At 42.8% G+C, this 26,334-nt stretch overlaps 1 protein-coding gene across 5 annotated transcripts; it reads right to left on the bottom strand.

Moving 5' to 3' along the window:
- Window positions 1–57: 57 nt before the first annotated feature.
- golim4a (golgi integral membrane protein 4a) lies at window positions 58–26,132 on the bottom strand. Of its 5 annotated transcripts, none has more exons than XM_064301480.1 (16): window positions 25,363–26,132; window positions 13,832–13,906; window positions 13,654–13,703; window positions 12,972–13,025; window positions 12,469–12,619; window positions 11,823–11,905; window positions 11,361–11,444; window positions 10,052–10,213; window positions 8,724–9,032; window positions 7,178–7,458; window positions 6,724–6,797; window positions 6,410–6,474; window positions 5,555–5,737; window positions 4,231–4,299; window positions 3,814–3,870; window positions 58–1,879 (listed from the first exon to the last, which is right to left on the bottom strand). In XM_064301480.1, the coding sequence occupies exons 1-16, from the start codon at window positions 25,547–25,549 to the stop codon at window positions 1,709–1,711; spliced, it is 2,055 nt and encodes a 684-aa protein (XP_064157550.1). In that variant the 5' UTR covers window positions 25,550–26,132; the 3' UTR covers window positions 58–1,708. The 5 variants fall into 5 exon arrangements, with proteins under 5 accessions (XP_064157550.1, XP_064157551.1, XP_064157553.1 ...); XM_064301481.1 differs by having other exon boundaries at window positions 6,754–6,797; XM_064301483.1 differs by having other exon boundaries at window positions 10,151–10,213.
- Between the last annotated feature and the right edge of the window lie 202 nt (window positions 26,133–26,334).

Below are 26,334 nucleotides of genomic sequence, written 5' to 3'. Positions count from 1 at the left end.
CAGAAGTCAATGCAGCTCAGCCCAAGAGACCCAGAGACGTACACAAGACATGGAATATCCCATTACATTTTTAATTTCAGCAACCTCTAGATAAAATGTAATATGCATTTTCAGTACAAAATCTTTTTTTTTTTAAGAAAGAGAAGGTCCGCAGTTGCTCCAATAAAATATGTACAAATGTATATATTTTTATATCTATATACACAACATTACAGTAGATATATGAGAATCGGATTGCTTTTATAGTGTACAGTATGTGACATGAAAATCACCTGGATCATAAAAGGGAATACAAAAATATACTATATGGAGCAATGGTATAAGTTCACAATAGATTAGAATCTTAGAATCTCTGTATTCTAAAAAATAAATAACACGTTGCATATTTTTGGGAATGTACACTTTACAATTAATAATACATTGAAAAACTCCGTAAAAAATGCTTTCAAAACAATCATAGAATACTTCATGACACACAATAGCAATCCCGTATTGTACACAATAGAGAAAAAAAAGAAATTTTTCAAAATTAAATGAACATTAGGACAATATATTTCTCCCATGACCAGCTTGGCCTGTTAAAACAAAAGAAGCTGAGTAGAAAGATTCGGAATAAAGATGCCCAGCTCAGGTCAGCACCTCAGGGAGCAGGAGGCCCAGCACTGGCAGGGCACATCAGAGGCCTGATGGATGAACTGTGGGTCAATGCACAGCACACTGCAGCCTTCAGGCAGGCATTCAGGCGGGAGGACCTCAGTAACAACGACGCTGTACACCTCATGAAACACAGGCCAACAGCGTTCCCAAAGTTTTACCCAGAAAAACAATTCCCATACCCTGGGTTTGTTTGTTTTGTGAAGGTTTGCATGCAGCCTCACATAAGCTTTTCTCCCATTGTACTAAACAAGTGCTTTCTTCCATTCTACCAGAGGGAAGATATGGCGCTTGGTCAACAACAGCAAAGTACAGTAAACCCTTTGGATTCATCCCCTTGCATCTCCAACAGGTTAATGAGCCATACAGCACTTTAGCAACTGTCCTTCACGGTTTCTACTCTTATTGCACTTGCATTCAAATTTAATTCAAACACAATGTGTGTGTGTCTTGAATTTTACCTGAAATTTTTGAACTTTATTTTGGTACCAAATACCACAGTAATGGAATTCCTAATGGAAGGGAGGTTGCTTTGATTTTTTTTACGCAGTGGCTTTCATAGTTTCAAATCTCTTTCATCGTTTCTCCTGTAGGTACAATGCATGTGGGAGATTTGATTGTTATAAACAAGCATATAAAACATAATTAATAACCATATAAAATTAAATATCAATCCTTCTCATAAAAAATGTAGTGTACAGCAGTGGCCTTTCTTCAACATGGACCTCTTGTTCAATCTACTCCATCAGATTTCTTGTTTCACACTATTCACTCCTGTTAAGGCATTTATGATAGTGTTCTCTTGGCAAGACATTCAGACAGTCAGATCCCTCTTTTCTGTAGACGTGTCCTAAATTCTTCAATCCTTGAGGAAGGTGGTGGTTGGTTCCAATCCCAGAAAGGAAATTATACATCCATCTCCCAGCAGACCTGATCATGGCCAGTCCCAGTAAAGTGAGTTCTCAAAACAAAATATGAAAAAGTCTTTGTTTTTAAAGATTGGGGAAAAAATCTGGTAAAGCCTGAGGAAAGAAGAAGAGCTGGAATAACTCTCTCACATCTCTGCCCTGCGGTTGGCTGGCTTGTCATGCGCTCCTTCCTCATCATCCTCCACAACCTCCTCCTCATCTTCCTCCTCATAGTTCTCTTCCTCCTCGTTGGCTGCTCCCACTTTTCTGACATCTCTGTGTTCTTTTTCTAGGCCCTCGTGTGGTTTCACGTTAGCCTCCAAGACATGAAACACAAGGAGATATACTGTAAGTATAAGGCTCCATTGAAGCTCAGCAAAAGCACATGCCATAAGTGCAAGGTGGATATACGGCTATGTCACAGACCAGGAGTCTGCATTGGAGGGACACAACTGGCCTCATACTGGTAGAGTGCACAGACTTCAGCCCAATCTGCGTGATGTGGGTGCTACAAGCTGTAGCTGGACAAACACAATTCCATTGTGATAAAAAAATATATATTAATGTAAAAATATCTATTAAAAAAAGATATGAGCACAGAACAGATGCATTCTGTTCTACTCACCCTTTAATAAAATACATGGCTTTGTAAACATAGACTCCTATGGGGATGACCGGATCAGAGAAGGATAAAATGTTCTGTTTCGGTGGTGCTGGATAAACCTTTCTGGCAAGTGAAATGATTTATACTGATGATAGACAGAATTTTCAGGACAGGCAGACAGGATGTTCCAGAACACTGAATGATAGAATGTTCTGGAAGGATGGCACAATGGTGGAATAGACTCTGTTTCTTACACTGAAAAGACTCTGGAAATGTGAAAATTTCTCAGAGGAAATGTTGCAGTGCCTAAGTGCACATCAGAGAAAAAGGTAAACTGTACTGTCTGCTGCAGATGCAGAATGAAGCACTTGTAACTGGACACTGAGGAATGGATGTAACCGATCCTCTGCTCGCTGAACTGCAGCACACAGATCAGTCTATTGTTACGGAAGCAGTGTAGGCACGTGAACGCATATGCATGCACACAGACACATGCAGACACACTCACGCACACATACACACATATACACACACACAAATGCGCGCATACACGCATCTGTCTCAAATACACACAGAGAAGTGAAGCATGGGGACAGGCAAACTAAATTTCAAAATACTGAAGGAAAAATTCTCTGCTTACTAACTAAGCCCTTAAAAAGTCCAAACCCTGAGGTGTGAATTCATTTATTTTCCAGGCAGTCACTTCAACAACCCACATAGTCACAGCTAAAATAATTTGCAAGTGAGCCAAAAGTATCTGAGCTGCATAATGACCTGACAAGAAATCAATGTGACTTATGTGATGGCAAGGAGGTGGGGGGATCTTTAAATTGCGAATCTAAAACTAGAATTCAATATTTTGGCCCTGGTTTCCATTCCAGTCAATTACTGCTGTGTAAAAGACAGGGCTATTTTCAGTGTCTAAGTGTTAGGGGGTAAATTAAACATTCAGACTTTTATAAGAGTGATAATTATTACAGATTAATCAAACTGTCACCACGAGAACCACCTGACATTTTTCCTTTGTGTAGTGCAAAGAAAACTAGCAAATTAACTGAAGTTCAATTCCAAAAATGTTTTCAAATTCCTGTCCCGTTGTGCCAATCGCTCTCTTCAGCAGATTCACCAGGCCAGGATAATTACTACCCCACCCGTTTAATAGCAATAGGTTTCTCTGGGTAAAACCCTCAATATTTATCACTGGAGAGACCGTACACCCCGCCTTCCCTCCTGTCTCAGCCAGCCATGGTCTTTTTAGATCTTTTAACTAAAAAAACAGGGTAGTGCCGTACTACTGTTTAACAAGCTGAGCTTGTACCTCAGAGTTCTGGGTTTGATTATCAGCTGGGGCACTGCCATTTCACCCTTTACCAGACACTTTACCACAAATAAATCAACTGTATGTAAACATTGTCGGTGTAACTTGCTCTCGATAATAACGTCTGCTCAATGCTGAAATGTAAGGTGTTCCAATGTACTTCTGGGCCAATGACGCAGATCAGAATTTTAGGCATACAGGACAGTGCTTACATCTTGTACACCTTAAACTGCTGATCCAATAGTTTTGCTTTCTCCACACTATGAAATCTACATACAGTACATGTCCGGTTGGAGGAATAAATAAAAGACAGATAAATATACACTCACATGTTCCCTGTTGTCGTCATTGTACGGGTCTTCTTCCAACACCTCTTCCTCTCTCTTCTGGTTCGCCAACAGGAGGACAGACACACAGTAGGAGTTTCACACGTGTTTGTACAATCTGGTTACTCTTAGGCACATCACATTACTCTAAATATTACAGACACCACTCAATATTTATCACTCTGAATAGACCCAGTACACATCATATTGAAAATTACTTTTACAGTATGCAGAACTCAGACCGTGAATATGTCAGACTGTGTGTTGTGCAGAACAGTACTGTAGGTAAACTTTGGTTGTGTGTAGCCTGTAAGGGTACACACGCTTGTGGGTCTGTAGTATTTGTGCGGGATGAATGTCCACATGCATATGTGAGTATGTAAGCGTGTGCACATGCATGTGTTTATTCTTTCATCTCACCTCCTCCTCTCCCTCTTCTTGGTACTGCTCATCCAGGGCGTCTTCTTGTTGGTCTGGATTTCCAGCAATCTGCATCAAAAACCATAAAAACCCTTTCCTGTTACGTTCAGCTACTCACACACTGACCGCACCGGAAAAATTTTAATTTTTCAGCTGGGATTAGCATCACTAGGACCATAAATGCAGTACACTGTTCCTCCCCTCCCCTCACCCTTACATTCATCACCCACTATTTATCTTGCATGCTCACAAGCATTTAATAAATATTTATATATTTTTTTTAAATGAAATACCAATGGCTCTTGCTCTGAAATGGTTAATAAACATGCTGCACATATAAATTGAAGTTTTTGATAAACTACTTCGGTTAACAAGTGTCACAAATCATTTACCAGAAAATGCCACTGTTAAATCTGGCAGGCATATTATTGATACAAATATACCAATACATTCATTTTTAAATACTGATATTTTTAAATACTGAAGAATATGACCCTTTGATTAACTGGTTATCCTATGTTAGGTGCACTCCTGCAGTTGCCCTTGACCAAGCCACTGGCCTCAGAACTGGAGTTGGTCGCCGGGTGCTGCACTGTGGCTGCCCACTGCTCCTAAGTAACTAGGATGGGTCAAATGCAGAGGACAAATTACCACACGGGGTTCAATAAAAAGTATATCTTATATCTTATCTTATGTCTGCACTTATAAAAATAAAGTGTCACCAATAGGCTATGTAAGGAAAACTTTCCTCAAATTTACGCAGGTATATGGCACTAAAATGTAAAGGCACTCATATGGTAAGTTAACGTCTCAATACTCTTCTTCCTATGGCTATTCCTAAAGTGTGCACTGAGTTTGGCAAGAAGGCCTTCATGTATTCTGCAGGTGGGAACCAAATTCTATTGGTAATTATTGGCAAATGTTTTTAGCTGTAATTTGATTGCTTTTTGCACTTGATTGTATTTTTGTACTTTTTGCTTGTCTTTGTTGTTTTTGTATGCTTTTACCTTGTATTCACTAAAACTAAATGCGTTGCCCGTCTTGGCCAGGTCTCCCTTGTAAAAGATTTTAATCTCAATGGGACTAACCTACATACAAAAATGAATACAACCCAATGAATTGCTTCTCTCCTCCATCAGGCTCTCCATCTATTTCAACTCCTTCCTAATTCCTTCCTTTATCCATTTTTCTAAATAGCCCCCCCCTTTCTCTCCAAGTTTACTTCTGCCCCTCTCCCTCCAGCCTCACCTCCAAGGCCCCTCTCCCCCCTCTCCCTCCAGCCTCACCTCCAAGGCCCCTCTCCCCCCTCTTACTCCAGCCTCACCTCCAGAGCCCCTCTCCCTCCTCTCCCGTCTCTCTCCACCACTGCAGGCTTTGGGTTCTCTTGGGCCCGCTGATCCAGGTTCCCCCCTGGTGGCCCCGCCTCCCCGCGCTGCGCCTCCTCGAACTCGTCCTCGCCCTGGTTGTTGGGGTCGTCCTCGGGATTCAGGTCCTTCTCCGCCAGGTTCTGGAGGGGCGGGGGACGTGCGGGACGCAGTGAGACCGGCGCAGTCGCAGGTGAATGAGTTTAGCATTCCAGCTCAGCTCGGCCGTTTCTGGGGACCAGTTCCCTTTGAGGTCATTTAAGGTACAGCGTTTCACAAAGCTGTGTACTGCAAAATAATCAAACCCACGTCTGGGGTCAAGAGTCTAGTGCCCTCATACAGCCGGAAAACTACTGCCTGGCAACGGCTGAAAATGACAGCATCAATCAGGAAGTCTCAGCAGCACTTGGAGGAAGGGCTGAGAAAACTGAGACAATGAGATTAGGGGGCAGCCATGGGTCTTGCTCAGTAAGACACAGATTAAGTGTGACCAGAGCTGAAAAATAACTGGCTGTGTGTAGTGTATGTATGTGTGAGGAATATGAAAACCAAAAAGGGTGGGATGTATAATGAGTATGAACAATATGTGTGTGTGTGTGTGTGTGTGTTTGTGTGTGTGCTGCCTTGGAAATCATTTACATTTTGAAGGCTTGCGTCAGACTTAACAGCTTTCTAAGAATCTTTGAAAGGCATACAAATCACTGTGAATGAAATCAAGAGTTCTAGAAAAATTACATTTGCAATTTAATGTGTAATTTATGAGAAAATAACTCCATAATGCGAGAACCTGCATATGAATACATAATTTAACTAACCCCCTCCGGATGTCTCCCACGGCCCACTTCCTGTGGTCTCTCCTCCCCTTCCTTCAGTTTCCTCACTGCAACAAGACACAGTTACAGTCTACTGCCCAAACAAGCCCCACACTCACAGACACGCCCACTCACATCAGCTGACCAATCTGTGACCTTTGAGCACCTGTCCTCTGACACGCTGCTTTCATTAATGTAACATCTGGCAAAGGCCTGTGCAGCACTACACAGAATTGGGGCAGACCCTATACAATGGAAAACCAAGAAGGGAGAAAATATTATCTTTATACTAACGGTCTGAGCATGGGAACACTCACTTTCTGCTTCCTTCTTCCAGTCTTCCTCACCTTGAACAATGCCTGTGTCAATATGTTCATACTGCATCCTCTGTCTGCAAGACGTAAGGCAGAGATGTGGATTCAAACACAGTGCAGACAAATGAAACCGGAAGATATGGAGAGGGTCACCATTTACAGTATGTGCACATGTTTTAAGCATGTGTACATCACCTTATCTACCAAAGCGAAATGAGAATGTTTGCAGAATGTCAAATGGCAGTGTGCCATGCCAATTTTGGAATTCCAATTAACATAGTGTGTTATGTCATCCTTCATAAAGCATTGAATTTAACTTAATATTAGGTTATGTTATGATATGCATGCATCTGAGCCAGAGTGACACAGCTATAGTGGTAGCATGCACAAAATAATAAACTCATACTCTAGTTGCGGCATCTTTTCCCGCTGTGACCCTTGACTTTTGACCCCTGACCTGAGCTGCTGTTCTCGGAGGAGCTGCTCCTTGCGATTGGCCTCCCGGTGCTGCTGCATCTCTCTCTCCCGCTGAGTGCGCAGGAGCAGCTCCCTGTCCCGCTGCGCCTGCCACCGCTGCTTCTGCAGGGCCTCCTGGCGCAGCTGCAGCTGCCTGCGCTCCTCCGCCTGCTGCGCGGCCAGGCGCTGCTGCTCCTGCTGCTGCTCGTACGGAGACTTCACCCGCTCCGCCTGCGCGGGCGGCTCCGGCCGCACGTCCAGCTGAGGCATCTGTGCGAGGCGCTAAGAGAGAGGCGGCGGTGCCATACGGCACGGCAACATTTGCGGTCATTACCAGCTCTAGAGCGACTTTATTAAATCTGTTCTAATGCTCTGAATAATGCGCAGCATCTTTGTGTGTTAATTCGCTGTTTTTTTTTTTTTGCAATAAACTTCCAGAACACTCCTTTACGTAAGAGCATACAGCAGAGACTTAATCTACAGGAAGCGGGGAGGATGCATTATCATTGGCTACATTTTGAAGGCCCACAACCCTCCGGCATAATTCCCTCTGGCATGCTATAACACTAGAAGTAATTTAACTCGCAGTAATTCATCTGAAGTATGTTTCACATTCCTACACTTAACGCACAGGCGTGTGAACACATGCACACATTTTATTGTTCTGTAGAGGTGCAGGATTTTAGTGCGGCTAGATGTTCCGGGTTATTTCCACAGGTGGCTACATTTACACAGGAAGTCATACATTCCAGCTACTGCCCATGTATTTCATGTGGGAGTGACAGGAAAATACCAAACCACTGTGGGTTTATCATAGCACTTCCCAGGTGCTGTAAGGGAACCACATAGGTTGGAAAGTAGCCTGTTCTGCTTTTACCATAGGCTTGTTACCATGAATAAATACCAGCATACAAATGTACAAAAAAATAAACAGTTAGTTAGTAAAAATGACCACAATTGGTTATGTGTATCTGCCAAAGAATATAGCTCTTCAATTTCCAAGCAAGAGAGATATGGCATATGTTATTTGTGCAGCAAAATAAGTGCTCATATTACAAAGGAGAGGTATTTGGAAAATAACCAGGCATTATTAAGTACTGCTACCTTACCTAGCATGCATGTTTGTGTGATTTTGTGTACTTACAATATCTGTGGAGGCAGACTTAAGATGAGCAGAGTTAGCAAGCTAATGAATTTAGTCAACACCAGCTAGGCATTAACAAATATGTCAGCCATGTGAGTTGACTAGCTAGATATTCAGAGGTTTTGATCACTGCTAGACAAATATAGCTATCAGTACCGGCTATGTAATACCAGAGATTCTATATAGTTTGCTATAAATGCTTGAAATGTTTTAGATAGTGCTAAATATAAATATTAGTCACAAATATTTCCCTGCCAAAGCTTTTGGGACGGTTGAAGCCGTCTCATCACAACAGCAATAACAGGATGAGGAAAAACAGGTGAACAGACAACTGAGGAAAACAGCTGGAGGAGTTACAGCAGCGCTGAATGGATGGACATCGTCTTTTCAAAATGGCTCTCACCTGCGCATCTTGCCGTTTGTCATGATCCAGAGCATTCTCGTCAGGCTGACCGTGCTCGGCCTCCTCACCCTCTTCCTGGGGCTGCTCCGACTCTTCCAGGTGCTGGGGCTGCCCCGCCTGCTCCATCTCCTCCTCCGCCAGCTCCCTGCGTCGCTCCTCCTCCTGCCTCTCGCCCGTCTCCCCGCCCCGCTCAGGCCCCGCCCCTTGGACGACTGGGATATCCGGCCGAGCTGCATGCTGGGATACAGCCGGCTGCGGCTCTTGCTTCCCGCCCAAGGGCACCAGGGGGTGCCTTTGTCCCTCCTCCACCTTTGGGGCAGTCAGATTAGGACATGTGCGTTTGAATGGGCATGCCACAAATCATTTCAAATTTTCTATGAAGTATCACACAAAAGGCATCTTCAGTTCTGGGACCGAGTGGAACACTTCTCTGGATAAGAGCTGAGTAAAGGCTGCTTCATACTTTCTGTGTTCCGCGTCCGCGGACAGCTGCGGACTTGTACCGGTCGAGCGGACGCACACGCGGTTCCATTCATACTACAATTGAGGGTCCGCATCGGTCTGGCGTTCCACACATGCGCATTCCCCGATCTACACTCCATTCCAGTTCCATTATCTCTGAGTGAATGCGTAAGTGAGTGCGATGATAAGAAAACTTTCGGTTACGCTGACCTATAAAACGCTATTCCAAAAGCAAAATTACACATTCTGTACATCGTTAGAAAGCTTATACTCTCACCTACTGAATAAATGAATTGTCAATCAAGACAGACTGTACTAAAAAGGGTGACAACCCCGTAAACAACAGGTGTAGTATTACGCACAGCTATTTTGGAATGTACCCAGGCATCACAAATGCGTGTGTATTTCACAAACGGATTGTCTAAGACAATATATGACCACTCAGTCTCAAAACGGACATCTCTACGCGTAAAAACCAATGGGAAGGTTGTATATTTATTCAATATTTAGTCCCAGATATTGACTGTATAATGACATGGTATCATTTTTTAAAACTTTGTCTCGTTTATTTCGTTATTCAGTGAGCAGTGTTTTCACTGCCGTATTGGCATATCTTAGGGCTATTGTCGGGTTTATCTTGTTGCTATGACGGAATACGATTTTTGAACGGTGAAAGAATATTTTTATGAATGCCCAGCTAGACAATATAAATGTGGGTAATAGTGGATCTCCTCGCACAACTCTGTTCAAAACAAGCATCGCATAGGGCGGATGACGACATTTATGTCACGCGGACCAAAGCGGACCCTCGCGGACACGCGGACGCGGAAAGTATGAATTAGCCTAAACGGTATAAATGCTCGTACCTGGGCCTGTGGAGCCACGTGGGCCAGCTGCTTTTGGGCGTTGTCCACCCCCAGGGCAGCAGCAGTCTTGGCTGGGGGCGGTGCTGGATTTTGACCCACCTGCCGTAGACTGGGCATCTTGTTCAGCGTCTCCTTCAGCTGCTTGTACTCTTCTACTTGGAGCTTAAAGAAGCCAAAAGATGAGCACAGTTTTACAACAGAGATTTTCAAAGAATTTTTGAAAAATGGGGCAACAATTAAGATTAAAATGGAGAGTTAGCAATGATGTGCCCAGTATCTGCCAGACAGGCACTGCACATGCAAAGAATCAAGGCCAATACCCCACTCCTAGCTCATGGGTTAAAGGGGTCAAAGGGCAACACGTGTGTTGCTGCACGCATAGCGACGGCCTACAGGAGCCTTCAGATTAGTGAAAACACGGGTTGCTTTAGATTAGAGAGCTGGCGTACTGTCAATCCGCAGCACAGAATCAGTTCCGTCCATTCCCACAAATAAACATCCCTCACCCAGTTATCTCTCCATCTCCCCCCCTCGTTAGGCCCTGTGCTGTTTTTCCTGTTGATTTACACAAGCGTGCAGCATGCAGTGCAATCACCTCAAAATTGCCCCAGGGGACTGAGAACACCCCTGCCAAAACGACGGGACTTCACCTATTACCACAAATTAAAAAGCCTCAGCGAGCCCTGATAGGAGTTTGTAATGAATAACTAATGGATCTTAAAACAAGCCTTTTCCTCTTAGGCTAAATTGACTAGCCTCATATTGTCACACTGAACAATGAATGCGTAAAAGAATCACGCAAGCTAGATGAACTGGGTCTAATTGGCGCTGTGAAGAGGCAGGAACAGTAATAAGCAGGCAGAACTGCTCAGTTTGGGGGGGGGGGGGGGATGAAGAGAGGAGATGGAGGGATAGAGGAGACAAAAAGACCAAGAAATAGGGGGATGTGCATAAAGCTACATAGAGAGGGAGGTATAGATGGGATAAAAGGATATAGAGAGAAGAGAGTGAGAGAGAATGAGTGGTGTGTGTGTGTGTGTTTGTGTGCTGTGTGCGTGTGCGTGCTTGTGTGTGTAGGAGAGACAGAGAGTGAGAGAAAGAGCAGGATAGAGAGAATGAGAAGGAGAAATAAAGACAAAGGGCTAGTAAGCTGACCAGTGTCCAAGCGAGGCAAGACACCCCAAGCGCTCAGCTCCCCCTCAGAACACCGCCAGACTCTGCGCTCATTGGAATGCAGCGTGCCCCTCATGCAGCACAGCGCCCTCCCCCTGCAAAACCCGCCACCGAAACCCAGGCATGGCCCCCTGACCTGTGCAGTCGCCAGCGCACTCTTGTGGTCCTGTAACGTCAGTGCAAGTCGGTCATGTGACGACTTTAAATCCTTGTGCTGTTGCTATAGTGAACATCGTACAGATCAAGCACTGATGTTAGGAGAGGTTTCCCTACCAGCTGCTATTTCTAAAAGCCTGAATGCCCATACCGTGCACCAAGCAGTGCAAATACATTCTGCGCGATATAGTATACTCTGGACAAAACAAAACACATCAATATTAGTACTAGTACTATAACAGAAAGTGTATAATAATGGTATCAAGCATATAGTTATCTGATTTATGTCACACCCACTCCTTAGGCCTTTACAATTCACTGTAGAGGGTCCATCTAAACTAGGTCACCCACTTCCTAGCCCCCCCAGCAATTCCACGCCCTGCCCAGGCCCACCCCTTCCTTCCCCCGCCCTCCCTCCCAGCAGCTCTGGACTTCCGCTCACCCTAACATCCTGCAGCTGGACGTGAACATCCTGGTGGGCCTTCCTGAGCTGTCTGTTCTCCCCCTGCAGGTTATACACAGATTCTGAGAAGAGAACAAAAGGGAGAAAGAGAGAGAGAGAGAGAGAATGAGGAAACTGTACTGGAGTGTAACTGCTGTGGGAGACACAGCTGAATGCACATCACATTATGGAGAAAGCAGCTGTCATTACAGAACTAACAGTTCATATCGATTCATTCACTGCTCAATGACCCGCACGTCCAGTGGCTCCCCCAGCCGTAGACCCATACCTACTGTGCCTACAATAAAATAAAGGTTTATGACTTGACTTTCCCAATGAAAAATTGCTATGGAATTAAAATACAATTGACTACAGCTTGGCTAAGAATCATCTTCACTGAAATACAGTAGACATGTCTCTACATGGTGCCCACAGTGTAGTTCCTACACACAACCAACAGAGGGAACCAAAGCCTGAGCTGAAATAACAGCTCATTGAAAGCTGATGGCAACTTAAAATTGGTATCAGCACCACACTTTAAATTTGATCTGACTGATACCTGTCCTATTACAAATCCGCAGCCCTAGCCTTGACCCAGCATTCCTTGCTGTCTGCCAAGAGATTTTGAGACAAGTACCTAAAGTACCTTTTAGTTTGGAGAGCTCCAGCTCACTGGCTTGCTGCAGCTGGTCATATTTCTGCCTGTGGTCATCCAGAACCTTCATGTGGCCCCCTTTCAAGGCCTGGTGCTCATCCTGGAGGCTGAAGAGCTGCTTTTTCAGTTCATCATGCTGGTTCTGAAGCAAAGAGCACACAAATGCTTTGAGTAAACAGTTGACGTTTGGAAGCAACCCACAAATGTGAGGGTTAGGGTTTGAATACTGAACTTGGTTTCCATTTCAGTTTGGTTGGGAATAAGACATTGTGAGATTTATATATGTTTCTATTGTGTGTTTAATAAAGCTGGGTTTTCATAGTGGACCCCTTATCCAAATGAAAGACCATGTGTGCGAGTGTGTTTGAGTATACTGACAGCTCCAGAGACACACCAATGGTTTGTGTGCACGTGTGTGTGTGTGTGTGTGTGTACAAGCATGCAACAGCATTTTAATGTTTTTTTTTTTAATGAGCTAGTGTTTATTTACTCACCTTGAGCATCTGGTGCTGCACATGCAATGAATTAAATCTGTTGCTGGAGTCTTGCTGTTAACAACAAGTAATCAACGTTTAAAACCATGTCCCGTTACACATCTCTAACGCATATTAAAAGCAATCACATCCATGTCTGCTAATCCACACAAACTAAATGTATTCAATGGCAGACAGACAAAAAAGTCATTTAAACCTCCCACAAAAAGTTGTAGATAAGGTCAGTAATGGAGAAGGGATATATAGGAAGAATTAGACAGATCACTTTCTACTGTCATTGTATCTGGCTCTGGAATCAGCAGAGCCCCAGCTCATAAAGTGCAGTCACGACTGACCCCACCCCCCTTCCCTCAGGCACGCACAGACATCGATAATTCAACAGCAAGTTTCCTAAAGCAGAAGTTCCTTCTAATTCCTATATCACAATTTCAATATTACAATGCATCTGCTTTCATCTAGTCAGACAGACAACTGACTGACTGTAGAGACAGTGGCAGCACATACATATATGTACTGTAATTATTGGTCATTTGTCCAATTGTTTATGTTCTTCTATTGGCCACTTGATGGCCACATCCTCCATCCTCCCTCATCAAGATATTACGTTGATTGGGTGGCTCTATATACAATTATTATAATAATTACAATTACATCACACAATGGTACGCTATACAGTTCTTACCTTCTCCTTGGTCAGTGTTTGTTGTGCTTCCAGTTTGTACACAAGGTGATCTTAGACAAAAACAGTAAAAACATAAGAGCCTTAGCAGAAGAATAAAGTACATCTAGAACATACCAAGGTCATGACAACTTCAATACTGGGGGATTTAAAGGGAGGAAAGACATGGACTGAATGAAACCTTCTTTGGCCTTCTTGTGCTCCAGTCTCTCTTTCTGCAGGGATTTCTCCAGCCTTGACCTGTGTTCATACACCACTGTGAAGAGAGAAGGAAGCAAGACTCAATGAGGCGTTCACTGCCCCTCACTGTGGAAGCGTGCACATTAAGCCCTGGCCTGTACTAGGAGCTGGGCGATATGGTCAAAGATATTATCACAATATAGCCTACATCTCAATAATGCTGTATGTAATGGCTGAAGAGGATTTGCAACTTAGGACTCAAAGAAATGATGGACGATGCCTGAAATCAAAAGGGATCACGGACAGCTTAAATACCCAAATATCCACAGCAATAGATCATAAATAACAGATAATAAATAACAGTTGACAATCAGACAACATTGTCTTGGACAGAATCAACAAGCTGGCATTTAGTGATAAAATTACACATATATAGCTATACAAATACTGCAGGACCTGCTATATGAATCATTTGCTAATGGGAGTCATGCAGGACTTTAACTTTGATTCAAAAGAACACTAACTTCATCATCAATCATTTATTGGGACAGTTCCTTGAATTACATTAGCAGGCTTACAGGCTCTCATGTTGTAGCAATACATTGTTTATAAGTTAATAATCAAACAATCTGTAACCAGGATCACTAGAGAAATTATTTTTTTGATGTCAGCATTCTGAAAAAAACAATAGGCTCAGGAGAATAATGACCTTAAGCACTGCTAGCAAAAAAATGCTACTCTTCTTAAAATAAGAAGATTACAAACCATATGCTCCTGTCTTAGAGAATGTGGCCAATATGTGTTGTTTAAGCCTACAGAGAAACTGAAAGTGACTGACTAAGCAATGTACAAGACGGACACACAAAGAAAACCTCCAGTTCAAAGCAAGCTTAGGGATGGTCCTTCTGGGGTCACAAAAGACATGGCACCAATGAGGAACACTGAAAGGGAGGGCAGCAGTCCACAACAGCATAGACGGCATCTAACTACCTTAGACTGCGACCAGCAATGATAACAAATACATGCACCTGTCGATGTGTTTTACTGTAGCCTAAACAAGATTTATTTTCAGCTCATTATACTGCTCCCTCGGAAACTTGCTCCAACCATGCTAATTTTGTACCTAGCACCCAGTTATTGAGGTGGAGCGTACTGCCAGTTTTTTAAATCCATAAATCAGTTGTGTGACCTTTCTTGCCAACAATGTTCTGATCCCAGTCCTGAGGCTACATTCTCAGTTGCTGTCACTCCCAGTTCTCATGATCTTCCTTTCTCAACAGGTGCTGTTGCAACGCTGTGCAAACAGTTGCATGGCTTATTCCTGCACCATTACTGGCTGTTGTATTTCTCTACAAGCGAGGTGAGTTGAGGAAAACAGACGCAACTGGATGCAAAAACAAAATTAGTGCATCAAGAAAATGTGTTATTGTGGCAGATTTCCTCAGGATAATTATAATGAATGTTTTATTGACCGGCCCAACCCCATACGCCCGCCATTGGCCTGTCTGCACAGGCCTGAAGACAGTCCGCAGCACCTCGGCACACCGGTGCAGGCCCCACGCTGTATAAAGTCCACACGCCAACGACAGGGACAGAGGCACCCACGGACAAACACACGCACACCCCGCACAGCCATTTCTGTCAGTCCGAACATGAAAAAGAGGAAGGGAATGGCCGTTCTTTTATTCAGACTTGAGGCAGGTTGCAAAGACGAGCCCCTCAGGACTTCAATAACGGTGCCTTATTTCTGTCCGATGCCCTCCTCTCTGCCGTCGCCCGGCCCGCTGATTTATTGAGCGAGGGCGGCGCAGCCGAGATCGCTTATCTTTCGGTCTCAACTCGTTCCAGCTTGCTTTTTTGGCCGCTCCGCTACCCGGCATCAGTCAACGTGAGCTACCATCTTCTAGGGTTCAGCAGACGGCAACTAAATAAGGGAGCAGTAATGACTATTCCCCCCCAAAACTCCGACCTGTCTGTCGTACATCACACAACCCCTCTGTCAGCCTACCAGTGGAGGGAGAGCGTTGCTCATCGCCTGCGCCCCTATAAATCACAGAGCATCACGGGCTCTGAAGAGGAGGTCTCTGCATTCAAACTAAGTTCTCACACGCATCAGTGGAAGATGGCAGAAGAGGTCATCCATCTCTTATTTTTTAGCTTTATTACAGGAGATATTTCTGTGGTGGACCGATGGCCATGAGAAAGGTGCTTCGTGCCCAACTAAGGGCTGGGCACACAGACACAAAACTTCCACCTGCAGATTTCACTAAATCAATTAGAAGAATCTTCCAGAAAGCTTCTATTTTCAATTTGATCTGCTATCCAAGCCTTTTGGGTTCCGAGTCCAACGGCTATTGTCAAGTATAAATGAAAGCAAATGCAGTTAATGCACATTTTTAACTATTGGAACAGCAATAGTTTCAACTCATTTCATTAAGTCAGCAGCAATGACCAGCCTACAAACTCTCAATGAAAAGACTGAATGCTCTAAGTACACATTCAATTTGAACTGTGCCTCTCACCACAACGCAAGTTACACAGCTAAGCTAACTAATCAGACAAAGACTATTCTGTGCAACAGTCTTATAGTGTTGGTACCGTACAATAGCCACAACAGTGCAGGGCCTTCCCACAGATTCTACCCAGCTACCAACAGTACGGCCTTGCCATTGTACACCCTACAGAACAACTGTCGCTGTAAATTATGACCAAACCAGCTCCACGTGTTTCAGTTAATCTCTGTTAAAACCCACGGTCATGTACACTGCCCCGACCAAAAAGTGTATCATGCTTTCAAAGCTCTCACTAGACACTTGAAAGTGGCACCATCTGTATCCATCTTGAAAAGAATCGGTTTTGATCCCACCTTTGTCCAAGTTGCATACACTCCATTGTAAAACAGTAGCGTGCATACAGACAGAATTCATCAGATTCACCAGGACTTCTCTGCTTTCTCTGGCCTGTCTGACCTTTTGCCGGGATTGTTTTTTGTTAATGGTACTGCTCATCATATTATTCCGTACACTGACAATCTTATTGGTATTTCCCGTGTCCCCACGTCCGTTTCCCATTTATATCGTTTAATAATTGTAGCTCATCCTCTGGCTATGAAATCCACGTCAAAGTTAATCTTAATTACATCTTCCTGCTCACCATCTCTTCTTTGGGTTACCCTCCAGGTGCTAATACAACCTTCATGCTTCACAATCTTAGGTACTAAAATTCTTCCGTAATGCATGTATCGTTCGAATGATTACCGCGGCTGTGTCTGCTAATCTTTGTCTTACTCTTCACAGTACATTAACTTCCAATGAATCCAATGTGTGCAAATGTGATTGTAACTTTACAAAAACCAGAGCACCCCATTTCTACAGCAATTTTTCCAGAAGGCTCTAATTCCCTGGATGAAATCTATTAACCATCTTTAGCACAATGACTTAGGAAATAGTGCCGACATTCCACCTGTCCTAGTCAACAAAGGAGCAGGTGGTATTTTTTTTTTACTGGGTATTTATTTTATGAATGACTTAAGGGCACTATCAATGCTAACACAAGGTCTAAAAAATAAAGCCTTGGAAACCAATGTTTAAGAAATGGAAAGCTGTCGCAAGGACAGTGTCGAATACTATCATTAAGAAATCTTTGATGATTAACTCTTCAATTGCTTAAAAATATCGTTCATATCAATATACCACAGTGTATTCCATTTCCTTAAAGGATCAAACTTTATCGTTTGGGAATTAAGTATTATAATGTCACAGTGTCAACAGTTTCTCTCCTGCTGGAAGGAGAAAGGGACATCAAACAAAAAACTAATTTTGACACTGAAGTTTAAATTTGAGGTTGCTTGGTAGTTTGTGGACTTTGTGCAGAGACAGAAGTCCAGAGGTCGGCATTTTGTGTGACCGCAACGACATGAGATTAATTTGATTTTGCCTTCATCCATCTGCTTGGTCATTTTCTGAACACGTGTTTGTGGTTCTGCTGGAATGTGAAACTGAGTATGGGAATCTGAGAGGTCATGCTTATGCGACTGTGCTGCTCTTCGCTGAATGAGGCCCTTTAGCCTCCTCCCACTTTCGTTTGTTCTGTTAAGGAGTTGAAGCAACCCCTTTAACAGGCCCTCGGAGACACTGCATGTGCGTTTGTATCCATACATGATCTAATCGTATTGTGCAAATGGAGGGAACCAAAGCAGCAAAAGGCTGTGGAACAAGTAAGCAGAACAAGGGTGATTTCCTACAGATGGGGTGAGTCAGCTGCATCCCCTGTCCTATTAGGCAGCGCACCACTTTTTGTTTTTGGCCTACCATCTACATACACCCAACCCCCACTGGGACAAGCCTACATTGGGACTCGGCCCTTTTCGTCACAACATTAGCTCATTTTCTCAGTCATGGCTGCGGTGAATTTTGCAACACATTTGGGAGTGAAAGGGTTGTGCCATCACATTACAGAAGTGACATTATTTATTAGCAGGCTTGAATCCTACTATGAAAGAAATCTTAAATGACTCATTTTTAGTTTAAAAAAAAACGTAAGATATGTAAGAAACATGCACTAGTATTTTGTTTTGTTCTGAGTAATAGCATGAATCCGTGTTCCCAAAAACAAATATCTAGCCTAATCAATCCTCACCAACTAGTAAACATGCCTGCTAGTCCATACCCTTGCACTATCAGCATCAAGTGACTACAGGGTGCTCAAAATGAGTAAGAAATAAAACTTGAATCAATTTCTGTGTCCCCTCAGCCTCCTGAAAGCCAAAAATGATGTCCCTTTAAATCCAACTTCACTGCCCAGATAAGAAAAGAGAGAAATTGCATGTATAAACTCTGGCACTAGGAAGAGAGTGACCCACAGAAGGGAACCAGAGACCATATTAGAGCCCAAACCTCCCAGGCAGACATGACAAATCGCTCTCAGAGTCACTGCCAGCAGCCAGGCTCTGCAGATCAATCAATGTGCCTTCCAGCTGGAACAGATGGCTTACTGGCCAGAAATAAAAAAATAAACAAAAATAAAAATGCGTCCTCTAACAGGGAAAAAGAAAAAATAAATAAGGGCAACAAGTCTGACTGTAACCAGGGACAACATTTTAATACAATTTGAGGTAACCAGTCCAACCAATCGAGCAATAGCAGGAATGCTTAGCAACCAGACATACCTGTTTGAAAATCTGAGACAATAACCAATTTTATGCATACACTGAAAAATAAATAAGTCTGAAAGGGACATGCCGGGTGTAACAGAATTGAACTAGAAAAGGCTTATTTCATGCTGAATACAGAGTTTTCACCTCAGCAAGCCACAGTAACCGCCATCTACTTTAACAGGGGCTTTATATAGATACCTTTGGTTTGTGGCAGATCAATACAAGCAACACCTGAGCAAGCTAGTATCAGACTTAGGAGCAACCAGATGACAAGAAATCCTCTAAAAAGAAAGGTCAGTCCTCCTTATACCAGCTCAGAGATTTCCCATAAGCCTGTGGGACACATAACTGTGCTACAAAGACAAGCTCCTCTGTCACTTTTAAACTTATTATTGCTTATTATTATAAAAAAAATATTGCACCGCCAATTTCTGGGATGTAAAATTTGTTTAGGCAAATTACGTTTAACGCAACAAAGACTCCATTGCCTGTGTGCAAAAGGGCAGTAAACCAGCACCATGCGAACACAATCACTGCCAACCAGTAACCGGCAGACAATCAACTGTGGGTGCCTATGCCAAGGCCAGTCTTACACAATCCATGGGGGAGAGCCAAATAATTTAAATCCTGAGTACAGGTAATTTATAGGATATTACACATCATGCAAAGCTTATTTTGTTTGTTTCTACTTGGCTAGGCATGAAAATAATTTTTCAAAAATGGAACAATAAGGTATTGTTTGTATTCCTTGTGGCGATTGTGGTTTGCTCTCCAGTTAGCAGGGTGCCTATATCATTACACAACCTAAGCAGTATAGCCTAATTCCATCACCTCTCCAGGGAGGAAGACTGTCTCAACAACGTTTCCACACCAATGTAAAAACAAAAGTGCGGTTTAATCACTTCCTGCTGAACTGAACCAAGATTTATGTTCCTATTGTTTGAGGCAGATTTTAATTCCAATGATTGCACTCTCTTGACAGCACTAGCAGCATTTGACGAATTAAAAGCAAAGCAGCCAAGACACAGACATGCAATGAACAAAAAAAAAAAATCAGTGAGAACTATAGTGCAAGCAGATGAACGGGGACTTGGTGAGACATAAGGGGGAGGGATGAAGAAAGAACAAATCTACACCAATGATAAGTCAAGAAGACCCAGTGGGTGGGCTGAAATAAACTGCCGCCACACAGTTCACGATAACGATAAGGTGAATGGCCGCATGTTCCTGTTCCCTGCGTTTCCTTGGCAGCGTATTCCCCACAACCGCCCCCACCCACCTCTGTTCTTACTATGCATCTCCCACCTCTTTCATCCGAGCATATATTTGATTTTATTGGCCTCTTGGACACATGATGGTAACACCGACTACCCAAAGTCTGTTAGATCCCTTCCGATATACAGCAATCACATGACATCACTCTGACTTTACTGAGAAAAGTGGGTGTCAATCTCAGTTCCTGATGGAAGGTTTGTATATGATTGTGCATGTTCCAAATATGCACAACTAGCCAACTAGCTGTACACAACTGCATTGATTGCCAATGATACAATGCACTAAACAGAGAACAATTATGCAATCTTCAAGCGCAATTGATCATAGCATCGTAACACGTAGTATGTATGGCCTGAAATCATAGGTCTTTCACAAAAAAGCCGTTCCAGTGTGCACATTTCTTGAGGATGTAGGCTACTTCAAATCATTCATCACACCTCACAGTGTTAAAATGGACAGATGCCAGTGCGTTTAAATCTAAATGTACTCAGGAAGCTGGGTGACTCATTCTTTTCAGACACCATTCCAGTGAGTGGATGGACCTCGCAGTCTGGTATTGAAGCCGTAGACTGAGGTCAGCAGGGTGTCGTCCAAATGACATGCCCAGGGATAGTGGGTTCCCGTCCATCCAGCTTTTCCAAGCCTCATCGCACGCTTCCTGTGTTCAAACTGGTACCTGTGCTAGACGCACAATGTACTTCTCCGGTACAAAGACTGCGCGGCTGGCGTACTGGAGAGGGAAGAAATGTAGCAGACAGAACCTGGACTGCGAATGACAGCATGTGAGTTCAACATTCTCCTGAGTTAAAGAAGGAGGCTACAATGATGTGGATACAACACCATCCAAGATATATAATGAAACTTTCAAAACTTATTGGAAAAAGAAAAATAATGGTGAATAAGTTATGTTTTTAATACATAAATTCAGTGCTTTCGGCAAGTCAAAGCTAGAGAACAATGGCAGGATGGTGAATGTGACTTTATACATGAAAAGAACAAACAAGAATGGCCCCTTTGTAGACGACCTTTCCTTGTTTCTGCATGACTTGGGGGTTCTGGGTAGGAAACGCAGGTTGTTTACATCTGAGGTTTCACAGGATGGTCCTAACCCTTCGGAATCTGGCCGAAAGGTGAAGGGAGGGGACGTCAATTCACCGGGACTGTAACCCAACTCAGCCAAGCAACTATAGACAGGTGAGAGCCAGGCTCCTTTCGAAAGGGACAGGCCTTGACCAGGATATCGAGACTGAACATGAAGGTGTTCTCAGAAAGGGAGGTGTTCTCCTGAAACTTCCTGGACTGAGTGACCTATTCCTACTACACCTTCCTTTCACCTCTTCCCGAGGCACCGCCCAGTGGAGCAACTGATAAAAACAGTATTGGCTATCACTACTTCTGAAAGGACACCGGTAAGGAGAGCAGGATACAGCTTCCTTCCTTGTAAAGGAATCTGGGTGATACTTGAAATATCACCCTAAACACCACCTATAAGACCTCAGGACATGTATGACATCACATTAGTTCTGGTATTGAGTAGAGCGACACGATATTTGCAAATCTCTTAGGGGGTGTGGGTTGAGGTGGTCCCAAAGGGTAAGCACACACCTAACAAGACTACCTCTTTTGCCCTCCAATTTCACTTCATTATTTTTTACATTTTTAGTGTTTTGCAGCTGCAGCTTTTCTAGAGAGACTTTCACAGCTTACATTTTTAACACAAAATCTATTTAAACAGCTGTATATTTACTGAAGCAATTCTGGTTATACGCCTCACTTAAAGGTACAATGGCTGGACCCCGGATGGGATTGACAACCTCTGAATTATAATCCCAGTCAACAAAATGATACCACACTGCTGCCCATTCAGACATGAATATCGTTTGCAATTAATGTATGTTTTGCATAGACTATGTTGATTTTTACACTGCATAACCCATGCAGTTATTACACAATTTCATAGCTTGCTTATGTCTGACTCTGAATAATAGCTATATATCCCAGAACCCATTTCTATAAAATAACTTCTCTGTCATAGGGGATAGTACATCAAACATGTTAAGGATCGTAGTTATCTATTTGTTTGTATGTACTCATGCATTTAGTACAACACCAAAACACATTCCTATCAATATATCTTAATGGCAAAACAGACATTATTTAAAGCGCCTGTGCTATAGTTGAACTCTTTGGGATCTAAGAGCAGAAGGGAGTCTCGGAGAATATGAGCATTTCGAGGGCAGACAGAGCTAGGACACAGTAATCTGTTTCCTGGTTTCCAGGCAAATCAAAGACATTTTTGAAATGACTGGAAGAAACTGAGCATGATGCAGCTCGTGCTCATGCAGCTTAAGTTCTTCATGAATTTGCAATGAAAAGCAATGAGTCCTGTGCTGCAGACACAGAAAACAGAGTCAGTAAAATGGTTATATGTCTTATCTCCAAAAGCAATATTCACATACAATGAAAGCTGAAGCTGCTGTGGCTGCACAATGTAGGGTGACTGTGTTGTTTGTACACCCATACAAGTGGCTAGGTTAGATACAAAGATAGTTTTACACAAATCAAGGACTTCTGACTAATCTTGCCATCTTGGGTCTATAATTGCAACACCAGGCAATGAGGGACCACATGTGCTTCAAGCGGTTACCTCCTGAGGCAATCGACATAAATGCGATCCTCAGACTCCACACTTGTTACTTATAGCCTACTTAAGGGCTACAGGGGAGCACTGCAAGTCATCCAAGAGGCTATCCTTACACAACAGCTCTCATTGACTCAAAATCTCAGGTGTCTTTTTCCAACTCTACGCCCCCATCAAGGGCAACAGATATCCATGTGTTCTCATTATTCTCACAGGCCCTCTTCCACATATTCTCTGTGTGACTTTCTTGGACATCTGGCCTTATGCACAGAACTGTAGTGGATTTCGTACTAAATTTTAGCATGTAAACAGTTCTTAAATTGTCTGTAAACATGTGCACAAGAATGCATAAATCACATATATGTTTTATTTATAAATTGAATTTCACTTATGTTTTAACCATTTGGGCTAAAAACAGAGGAGCTTAAATCAGTAATACAAAGAAAGAAAGAGTCACCACTTACTGGAGATGAGACTAAATTATTCAGATGTTTTGGTATATTCTCTTCATCAGGGAAATGGCATTATATTCTCATGGCAGTCTTATTTGACTAACTTAATAGTTTCACTATTGGGCACAAGCTTATTTTAGAGAACTTATTAGAGATTTATACTGCATATCACAAGAATGTGCAGGATATTGAGTGGATGCCAAGTATCACAGTGCTTTCAGAAAGTGTTCATCCCTCCTGAACTTTGTCTGCAGTTTGTCCTCTTACATGTGAATATTTCCCACTATGCCAACCGAACAAACCCAATAGCACTGGGGAAAAAATCTAATTGAAATATATTGTAATTTCACTTCGCAACACAGAAAAATGAGAAATAGTCAATGTGGGTGAATAGTTTCAGTAGTTATTGTTTGTAGTAAATTATAATGACCGTAGAATATTAGCCATGGCAAGATGGGGTCCATTAAAAATGTTCGGCAGTAGGCTATGAAACTCATATTCATACATGAGTATGTATTGGACAGCACTTCCAAGCCTACATTCTTCTTCGTGAAATGAATTACAGAATAAGGATGAGTGGAGTCAAGGGCAAAACAATATTTGGATATATGGATATTTTCGACATGCATCAGTGGGTTGCCTTATGATGCATGCCGTTTCCAATAGTTCGGTATTCACTGCTTGTCCCCTGCCATAACTGGCCACCCATATGCTAATTGAGGTAATTAAAGATCGATCGCAGCAGTGCTCACTCTGGTTTTGTGCTACAGAAACCTCGGCTATAAATAGGTCAATACATTAAAGCTGTTTCGTGGTAGAGTCGAGACTGAAATTCTTATGCTAGACTACTCAGAATTAGCCTGAATAGATGGGCTAAGCAAAATATTGGTTTTACTCGGGGCTGTACCCAGTAGCAACACGTCAGTGAGATTAAGCACTGCTATTGCAATACTGAAATTGTGTGATGCGTTTGCAATTGGAAGGCGACATCATATTGTCAACAGCCAACTGTGTAAATTGTGACTTATGAATTGTGCTATTGGTCTTCTTGATATTTAATGCTAGTAGTCATAAACATTACGCAGTATGCTAGTTTGACAACTGAAGCGTTTTTGTACATGGTGTTAACTCAGTCTACGTGACCACAGCGTTCATTGGTAGTTGCAGTAGTCTTGGAGACATGTTCTCAGGTTTTTTGGGTGGGCTACTTCTAACCAGACTCGGACGTGATGGGATTCATAATTAATATAACCTCCGCACGGTTGAGCGCGAGGGAAATCGGAACACACGAATCCGATTTCGTATTCTGTACCACATCCAATGACTAGAAGAGCAGATGCAAAATGCAGCATGCGATTAGTATTATTATTATTGTTGTTGTTGTTTTGACAGGAAACAATAAACAAAACATTCCGACAACAAGGTGCAAACAAATCGAATTCTGCAGGAACTCACTAGAAGACCAAATATCATGCACTGAAGTTAGTTCACATGCGATTGTTTTAAATGTGCATTAATTCTGTTAAATTATTGTATCCTTAAACTTTAAGTTCAGTACTGTAAAAGTAGAGCGAGATGTGATAGCAAGCTAAAGATCCCACAATAGCTAGAGCTTTCTCATCATAGCCAACTCAGTCTCATGTAAACGGTGTCATTATGGTCTTTTTAGGCAACGTTTAAGATAACTTCATACTGAACATCCGTTCATGATTTCTTTTGATACCCATGTGACACTTAGAATCGGGCTGTTCAGCTGGGCTGAGTGATATCAAATGTGATTTATGCAAGAAGAATGCGAGCTCAAACGTAAATCCAAAGCAACGTTAAGAAGATGCAATAAAGTCGCAACAATCTCAGAAGTGATCATTTGTGGGCACTGCTAGCGACAACAGACAAGTGAACACCACAATACAAAACCTGCCGACAACAGTCTTTAGCCTACAAAATGTCGAAAGTGCTAGGTCTTTTAAAAAATTTTGCCAGCTGCCGACATCTGGCAAAATGTTTACCTTGGAGCTGCGCCGAAAGCGATTCCTGATGCTGCTGGTACTTGATTGCCATTGCCTCTGTTCTCTTCAGCTGTTTGTGCATTTCGTAAGAAAAAATGGTCCCATAAATGAATCCAAAAGTCACGGTGAGCAGCAACAAAAACTGGAAAATCTTTTTTTGTTTTCTGGAACACATTCCGTTGCCCATATTCAATGCTTCTTCACACTGGCTGTGCGAACAGGCTGAGACTTAATTCAATTCAAACTCCAGCAAACTTTTAGCCCAGCCTTTATTCCTGGTTCTGTTTCACCGATGCATCAGCCGAATAATTTACGGAGGGATCGATTAGAATACTATACAGCGGGAATGCAATTATTTCATGCAAGGTAATCGTTGGCTAAGGCATAGGCTGGCCTACTCTGTGTGCAATCAAATGAACGCAAATAACCGTACACTCCTGTCACACTTTCTTCGCTGCACTTTACAATAGTCTCTGTAAGTATCCTGTCGGTAGGCTATTGAGTTGTCGCTCAGCTCGCTAGCCAAAGTTTTCCCAGTGGTCTTCATTAGATAAAGGGATATCGGATTATAAAATATACTGCCACTCTTCCTCTTGTCCAAAGAAGTACTCCAACCTTGCATTTAAACAAGACAAAACTAGCACCGCAGAAAGTTTAGCAAAGGACTTGCAAGGAGTTCCTGTATCTATTTTGCGAGGCCTACAGGATTCCTTTAGTATAAGTTACGTGTCACCTATGAGTAGTGCTGTCCAACAGCAACCCAGGAGGAAGTCCCTCCCGTGTGAAAAGCTACATGCCCCCTTCCATATTCCCGCCCCTACAGAAAATCAAACTTTATCATTGGATACTGAGGTGTTCTGTCAAACTGCAACGTGTTAGACTTGCTTTGATCTGGTATATTGTGACAAGTCGTAGTACTTGTCACAATATACCGATAACTACTTTATTATTTCCCCACAGAATTGGGTAGGC

This window comes from Anguilla rostrata, chromosome 12 (assembly GCF_018555375.3).
Source record: "Anguilla rostrata isolate EN2019 chromosome 12, ASM1855537v3, whole genome shotgun sequence".
NCBI classification, from domain to species: Eukaryota; Metazoa; Chordata; class Actinopteri; order Anguilliformes; family Anguillidae; genus Anguilla; species Anguilla rostrata.
The sequence above is the reverse complement of the archived record's forward strand: the minus strand, read 5'-3'. Positions and strand labels throughout refer to the sequence as shown.

Bases quoted from the DNA above. Each gene is read 5' to 3' on its own strand.
- golim4a (XM_064301480.1), bottom strand. From the start codon at position 25,549: ATGGGCAACGGAATGTGTTCCAGAAAACAAAAAAAGATTTTCCAGTTT. The intron at 13,026-13,653 runs GTAAGAACTGTA...TGTTGTTAACAG, and splicing joins AAACACTGACCAAGGAGAAG to CAAGACTCCAGCAACAGATT. The intron at 4,300-5,554 runs GTGAGGCTGGAG...TTTTTGATGCAG, and splicing joins GAGGGAGAGGGGCTCTGGAG to ATTGCTGGAAATCCAGACCA.